This window comes from Conger conger, chromosome 15 (genome assembly GCF_963514075.1).
Source record: "Conger conger chromosome 15, fConCon1.1, whole genome shotgun sequence".
In the NCBI taxonomy this organism is placed as follows: Eukaryota; Metazoa; Chordata; class Actinopteri; order Anguilliformes; family Congridae; genus Conger; species Conger conger.
The window spans coordinates 15,792,176-15,800,317 of NC_083774.1; the positions used below are offsets into that span (position 1 = coordinate 15,792,176).

The following is an 8,142-nucleotide window of genomic DNA, read 5'->3' on the forward strand; positions in this document are numbered from 1 at the left end:
CACGGTAGTCCGAAGTATTGTAAATACAAGAAGTGCTGTAGTGACGGCATTTAAATTGATCCCTTCCTCAAGTCAAAAGAAATCCACAAGACCGTCAATTCTCAGCTGTTAGTGTGCTACTTTCCCAGATTTTTAGTATTTTACAAAATGATCTCGAAATCCATTTAATTACAATACAATTTAGATGCGGAGCGAGCTGTCACTGAATTAATTGGAACTTCTGAGAGTCGCTAATTATGTGCCGCTAGGGATTCTGGGGTGCTCTGGGTTTCAAGATGTCTGACATGGAAGATGATTTCATGTGCGATGATGAGGAAGATTATGACCTGGTAAGGGCTGAACAAAATTAAAATATGAAGAGTAAAATGGTGATCTTGATTAGTCTTCCATAACATTACTACCTGGCTCGCCAGCAAGTACAGCATCAATTTAGCGAGACTATATAGCTCGCTGATATGCTGGCAGCTGTGGAATGTTTTGCAGTTAGCTAACGTAGCTCGCTAACGTTAGCAGCCTTCTCATTTCTGATTGTCAGTTTGCCTTACGGATACAAAAACACTTTCTTCACTCATTGTCGATATAGTTTTCGCGGTCTTGATGCAATATATCTAGCCAAGCACTCAATCTGACAAATGGACCTGATTTAGCTAAGTAGGTGTAGCTAGCTATCTATCTATTTACCTACTTGCCTACCTACCTACCTGCCTGGCTAGCTAGCTAGCTAACAGGCTCGTGTAGTGCTCTTCGCTAACGCTAAAACAATTTCACTGTGCAGATCGATTCAGCGTGAGGCCTGAATTGAATTTTGCTGACATGGAAACTAGATATTAATGTTAATGAATACATTTCAACCCAGCATATGTGTGCATCATGGAAGCCAGTGTAGCTAACTTGCAGGTGCATCGGTTACTTGCTGGCATGCTGTGACGAGTCGGGGTAGTTTCCTCTGACCTGCTGTTTAGCTAACTTAAGTAGTGAGTTATAACTTTTCTTTCATATACATCAGGATATATTGGATTAATACAGGATGTATTAATTTTAAAATTGATATTTAGCTGTCGACGACTATAGTAAGTGCTTTTACAGCATTTAAAATATTAGTTGGCTAGCTCTGCAGTGTCACCAACGTAGGTTGAGCTAGTTTTGTAGTTAAGAGTTGGGTAGCTAGCTATAACTTACTTAACAAGCTTACCAGCTCCATCGCTCATAACTTGTCAGTTATGTAGTCATGCTAACTTAGTTTTTGTAGGTATGAAAGTGATAAGTGTTTTACCAAAGCTTCGAAAATGTAACCTACTTAGTGTTGTTTGTCGCGGTTTGACACTATCGCAGCAATCAATGGGTGGTTTTGCACCATCATTATGAACAAACCTAGCTAGAATTTCAAAAACAACATTTAAAATGAATTTCATTTAGCTTTGTTAATGTATTTATTTGAAAATATGTTCGATATTTTTATGTTTAATTGCTGTGATTTGATAATCATAAATACGAGCTAATCCGAAATCTTCTTTGTTACCCGGAGGAATACTCAGAAGACAGTAATTCCGAGCCCAATGTTGACCTGGAGAACCAGTACTACAATTCCAAAGCACTGAAGGAGGATGACCCCAAAGTGGCTCTCAGCAGCTTTCAGAAGGTTCAGTACAGCCACACCTTTTGACGGAGATCTTATGACATTATGCATCATCTCTGTTAATGACCAGTGCCAAGGTTGATTTAAAAATCCTAACTCAATGTGATGCCAAAAAACTAGCTAGTCGATAATATATTTTTTTAATTGGGTCACTGCAATTCACAGTTTGTCCGATAATGATGTACAAGTGAGAGGGTGTAGCTTTCATGAAGCACTGGCAGGTGTTTATGTGTTTCCCTGTTGACAGGTCTTGGAGCTTGAAGGAGAAAAGGGAGAATGGGGCTTCAAAGCACTGAAACAGATGATAAAAATCAACTTTAAGCTGGTGAGACAAATTTCGAACTTAAACTTAATCTGTGTTGAAACATAGACTGTTTAAGTCATGGAGAACCATGTGGTTGAAGCAGTTTGAAAATGGATGTTTACATCTGCACTGAAACACTTGCCACGAAGCCTTGCTAAAATGATGTGTAAAATGAACTGGCCTAGCCATTGAATAATGTATACCAATGAAATAAATGTATATAATATATGTTCAGTATGTAGACTGTATCTGTGCAGCAGCTCTTGCATTTACTGTTTCACTCCACAGACCAACTTCCCTGAAATGATGAACAGGTACAAGCAACTGCTGACGTATATCCGGAGCGCTGTTACCAGGAATTACTCGGAAAAATCCATCAACTCCATCCTGGACTACATCTCCACCTCCAAGCAGGTGTGTTTTGCAATTCCTGTTTTGGATCAATGTGTCAATATTGTTTCGATGTTAATCGTTGCTCATTTACATGTTGGCCTAAGCCACTTATGCGAGTCATGTAGGCCTCCAGTCGGTTTAAGCATGACTTTTGTATTCAGCTGAAAGGGTGTGGCCTAAAATTTATCTTGCTCTCCTCTCTTCTCCTCATTGGAATGTCCAGTGGTACTCTTCTCTCATGGCTGCGTTCAGTTTTCCCAGTTCAGCTGATCTCAGACCAGATGTCTTTGAAAGTGCAAGCTGCCATCTGCTGCTTCTCTTCACTCCTCAGTCCTGCTGAAGGGCTGCCCTCCTGAGACGCTGCTACTGCATCACTGTGCAGGCAGTCTGCAGGGTGCACATCCACCAGCTGGGGTCGCCACTGAGGCAGGAGATTTGGGTCATAGGGAGTCCCTGGTTTGTCCCAATACTCCCAAAATCTTTCCTCCTTTCCTCCTCTAGTTTCCCCCCCCCGTATTTGGGGATGGGGAGAGGAAATGAGTGAAGGAAAGGAGGATGTGCTTTTTGAGTCTTGGGATGTACCCCTTGCATTCCTTCAGAGCTAGCATGGTCAGTGTTCAATGGCAGACTGCCAGGCACATTCAGTTATCAAGGGCTCAAGTTTTACTTTTGCCCGCCACAGTGAGAGGCCAGTTGGCTAGTTACTGAAAGGATCCATTTCCTCTAAAGAAAGCCAAATAATTTATGCATGAAACTGACTCTTTAATTTTCGACAGGGAATAACTGCACTTCTTTTCCTTGGGTTAATGGGGATAACAAGATTATTTTTATATATATTTTGTGTGCAACATGTATGCACAGATGGACTTGCTGCAGGAATTTTATGAAACCACCCTGGATGCCTTGAAGGATGCCAAGAATGACAGGCTCTGGTTCAAGACAAACACGAAGGTAAACATTTTTTTTCTGGGTTGAGCAGTTTGATATAAAAATCAGAGTGTGGCATCTATGCAACATTTCTCTGTCTGTTCTTCATTGATGATGTTGGAGGGCCCACAGTAGCTGAAATATAAATAGAAGCTCTTGAATAGGAAGGAAGTCTGAAAAATAGGTGCTCTGATTTATTTGTTTATGTTTGATTTATTGCATTGTTTTTGGTGCTCATTTCCGGTTGGCCCATTCAAGCTAGGAAAGCTGTATTTGGAACGGGAGGAGTTCGGAAAGCTCCAGAAAATTCTCAGGCAGCTCCACCAGTCCTGTCAGGTAAGGTGCCTCCATCACCGTGTGAAAAGAAATGATAAAAATGGTGAAAAAATAAAAATGGTGATTAAAAATGGTCACCTGAAGTTGACTTCTGTGGTGGCGAGTAGACTCAGTGATGAGTGCAATGAAATGCCTCCAGTGCTTCTGTATAATATCTGGGAATAGGACTCATTCTGTCTTTAACATTAGTGACTTCCGAGCTGCAATAGAGGAAACCGTATCTTTAAACAGATAATTTGTCTGAACCATTTATTTGGCTTGACTAAGGATCTATGGTCAACATCATTCTGAGCCCACTGTTTGCATTAACAAGGATTTGGTCCAAGTAAAGGACTTCATAGTGCCAGCTCGCTGTACCCTCACACCTGGGGTTTTCTTGTGCTGTGTGTGTCTGTGTGTCTGTGTGTATGTGTGTGCGTGTGTGCGTGTGTGTGTGTGTGTGTGTGTGTGTGTGCGCGCGCGCGCGCGTGTGTGTGTGTGCGCGTGTGTGTGTGTGTGCGTGCGCGTGCGGCCTGCCTCTGTTCAGACTGATGACGGAGAGGATGACCTGAAGAAGGGCACCCAGCTGCTGGAGATCTACGCGCTGGAGATCCAGATGTACACCGCGCAGAAGAACAACAAGAAGCTCAAGGCCCTGTACGAGCAGTCCTTACACATCAAATCCGCCATCCCCCACCCGCTCATCATGGGCGTGATCCGAGGTACTGATGCCAGATCTGTCTCCGTCTGCTCAGCGCTTTCACCAAATAATACAATTAATACCTTTTATTTGATTGGCGCCTTTTCGGGTTAGGTTGGATTAGTGTCAGTCTCTGTCCACCTAACACCTCCAGGAAAGGTACAGACTGATAATAGATTAAACAAAAACGTTTTCTGCAATTCTCACGCTGTAGTTTGCATATCATAGCATATCATAGGGTGTTAGGGTGATAACTGGTGTCTGCTCTCTCCCACCCGACCCCAGTTCTCTTTAAAGTCTCTTTCTTGCTTTCTTCCAGAATGTGGGGGTAAAATGCACTTAAGGGAAGGAGAGTTTGAGAAGGCGCACACAGACTTCTTCGAAGCTTTCAAAAACTACGATGAGTCGGGGAGCCCCAGAAGGACCACGTGTCTGAAGTACTTAGTCTTGGCCAACATGCTGATGAAATCGGGAATAAACCCTTTCGACTCTCAGGAGGTGAGAGATCCGGCATCTGTTTTTTTGTTGTTGCTTTTTTTAAGCTTCGTATTTTTTATTTTTTATTTTATATTGAATTATGTTTTTCCTCTTTTTAGGCCAAGCCATATAAAAATGACCCAGAGATTCTTGCAATGACAAACTTAGTAAGGTAAGGATGCTTTTACTGTGTCCTGGTGTGTTTGAAAACACTGCAGTGATTGTGAATTCTCTCCTTATTTTTCACCTGAATGAAACGACTTTCTGAAATGTTGTTTTTTTTGTCAGGGAGTAGCAGCAGAGTGCCAGTAGAAAGCATTTTCTCTCTTTCTTCTTCAGTACTTTGTTCTGTTGTCAACCGCCTGCTCTTGTTCGTAGCAGACTGAAAAAAACGTTTCCTCTAATTTGAGACTTTTCCCTTTGCTTTGGGATCCATGTGGACTCGGTTTATCGAGGTTGTGCTGCTGCTTTTCTTTAAAAGAAAGCACTGAGTGGTTATTGGGGAACTCTCTATCCCCAAATGCTTGTTCCGTTTCTGAGGGATTGTGAAAACAACACCATTTCAATGTGATTGTAAGACCGGCCGTGCAGGAATTGCACTGATAAAATGATTGTGTTTCTTCCCAGTTCCTACCAGAATAATGACATCACTGAGTTTGAGAAAATCCTGAGAATAAACCACAGCAACATCATGGCGGACCCCTTCATACGGGAGCACATTGAGGGTGAGTCAGCGCGTCTCCCACACCACGCCCCTCTTCTCACACACGCACTGTACCTCAACAGAAGGGAATTCTATGGTATTTAAATAAATAAATAAAACATTTCCATTACCTCATTTTATGAACTGTATAAGATGTTGATGTGGATATGGCCTTGTTTGAATGCCTGCCATTTTGTTCTCCTTTCACAGAGCTGCTACGGAATATCAGAACACAAGTGCTTATCAAATTAATTAAACCTTACACTAGAATTCACATACCTTTTATTTCTAAGGTAAGAGGAATGCCGTTTCTGGTCTATTCTATTGTATCTACTAAGTTGTTTTAAGAGGAGTGACTTTTGTAAGATGTCACTTTATATCTGAGACCACCCTCTTTCTGTTTTCTACAGGAATTGAACATTGACGTTGCAGATGTAGAAAGTTTGCTTGTACAGTGCATTTTGGATAAGTAAGTTGTTTTCTAAACCTTGTGAAAGTCTCTTAGTGGTGGATTTGGGATGGGGAAATGGCATTCTTCCTTCATATACCGCTCAGATTTAACTTCCTCATATACTTAGGAATTTAGTTTATTTCATTAACTTTGTCTTCTTTGTCTGGTCAAACTTATTGCAGGTATATTGATACAGTTTAGTAGTTCTAGGGAATTAACTTAGGATGCAAGTACCACGCATGCAATCACAAGACAAAATTATCAACATTTGTCATTCTGACACTGGCCTTATTAATTAGACAATTGTATTGATGTCCTTTACATCATGGACTCCCACTGTTGGTTTTTGTTTGCCTTAAGAGACAAACAAAAGACTTCATGAAATGTCGTTCAATCAGAAGAAATGTATGTACTGTGTAATATATTGAAGTGCTTCCATTTTAGATAAAAAATTGACTGATAATTTTAACCTGAAATTATACATTTTAAATGTGTGATGCAGTTGCAGCTACCTGGGAAAAAGGCAGCTACAAAAAAATCAACATGTGGGTTATTAAATCTACTAGCACTGTGTTGGTTGCTGTCTAACCCTAAAAATCAAGGGTTATCAGCCCTGCAAGGTGAATTTACTGGGCTAGAGTGGTGACACACAACATTAAGCACACAACCATAGAGTTCAGATCAACAGCAAAGAGTGCATTGAAAACAAAAAAAACCCTTGTCAAAGATTGCATTAAGTGGTTGAGGACAGGAGGTCATAGGTTATACTACAGATTCGTTCCTACATTGAATTCCAAGGAATATTTATATGAAAATGAATGGATTGACAAACAAATGAATCTGATTAATTCAAGAAATTGAATTAATGCAATCTAACCACTCTGGGGGCCAGTCATCACCCTGACCACACAGCACGTATGATTTGATTTTGTGCGCATTTTTAATTTTCTACGGCAATTTAAAGGTACGATAGGTAATTTCGGATTTCTAACGGTCAAGAGAGGAATAGCAACAACAAACACCTTCAAACCACAACACTGTGTATCCCTCCCCCTTCTCTGTAAATGCGCTGATATTGAAATGCCATTGGCTGTGGCAATTAGAACCAGTTTTCAACCACTGAGCTTGGATTATTGTACAGTTGTACAATGTTTTGGTACAGAGTGTCGGGCCGTCAACTGTATATTTTGAAACCCGAATTTAAGGACTATAAACACAGGCCAGGGCCAGTCAACATGTCAGTGAGCCTTTTGCAATGATAGGAAGGGATCTTACCTATTGTACCTTTAAGGAGAAATCATTTGGTGATCCCCTTTGTCCTGCTTCATGTCTCACTCAGCACGATCCATGGCCGAATCGACCAGGTCAACCAGCTGCTGGAGCTAGACCATCAGAAGAGGGGCGGAGCCCGTTACAATGCTTTAGACAAATGGACCAATCAGCTCAATTCCCTCAACCAAGCCATCGTAAGCAAGCTGGCTTGACTGGCACGTGATGATACTTTAGGCCACTACCCAGTGACATTAACCTTGAACAGACTGCTAATGGGCAAAAAAAAAAAAACTGCCTTTGGTTGATGTGGTCTGGCCAGCTGGAACTTGACTGGTGTGCTGACTGTGTTTGGCTGGTGTTTGTTTTGCTGCTGGAGTTTTGGGTCCAGAAGAGAAATGACCAAAATTCCACCGGATCTGCTGCATTCTTGACCCGTGCCAGTGTGGTCTGTACAGTGCGGGACCATGGAAGGCCAAGGAAGGAAATATCCTCATGATTTTACACACATCCACTGTTTCATTCAATGTTTTTTAAAGAAGTCCACATTTCTTTTATCTGTAGAATGTAAAAAGAAAAAAACTCCCACCTGCATTAGCCTGGAATGTAAACTGCTTTGAAACACCTTTTCCCCTGTGTAAATGGCTACGTTGCTGTGTTCTGCCAATTTAAAGTTTCTGAACCAGGGTTTTACTGTAATGCAAAAGATCTGCCCTCATTTGTGGAACATTGGCCCCTAGATATCAGACAACTAATAAAAAGTTGATAAATTGCTTCACACTTTGCTTTATTGCTCAAGTTCATTGTCAGATTCAGATGCAAGTGTTTTGAAAAAATCCCCCTCGTTTCTCCACATATTTAAGGTTGTTTATTTGGGAAGCTGAAGAGACTCTTTACTGGAAATACCCCATTACACGTGGGTTGTTGTGCAATTTTGACTGACGAGTTCCAGTACAGCCTCGTCTGA

General features: G+C 41.3%; 1 protein-coding gene across 1 annotated transcript; it reads left to right on the top strand.

Moving 5' to 3' along the window:
* The first annotated feature begins 212 nt into the window (after window positions 1–212).
* On the top strand, window positions 213–7,949 carry LOC133111539 (COP9 signalosome complex subunit 2-like). The gene is made up of 13 exons (XM_061221979.1): window positions 213–329; window positions 1,526–1,639; window positions 1,884–1,961; window positions 2,229–2,354; window positions 3,195–3,284; window positions 3,519–3,596; window positions 4,123–4,297; window positions 4,595–4,773; window positions 4,872–4,924; window positions 5,380–5,477; window positions 5,666–5,748; window positions 5,866–5,924; window positions 7,246–7,949. Exons 1-13 carry the CDS (start codon window positions 276–278, stop codon window positions 7,388–7,390), a joined length of 1,332 nt encoding a protein of 443 aa, XP_061077963.1. The 5' UTR covers window positions 213–275; the 3' UTR covers window positions 7,391–7,949.
* Window positions 7,950–8,142: the final 193 nt, after the last annotated feature.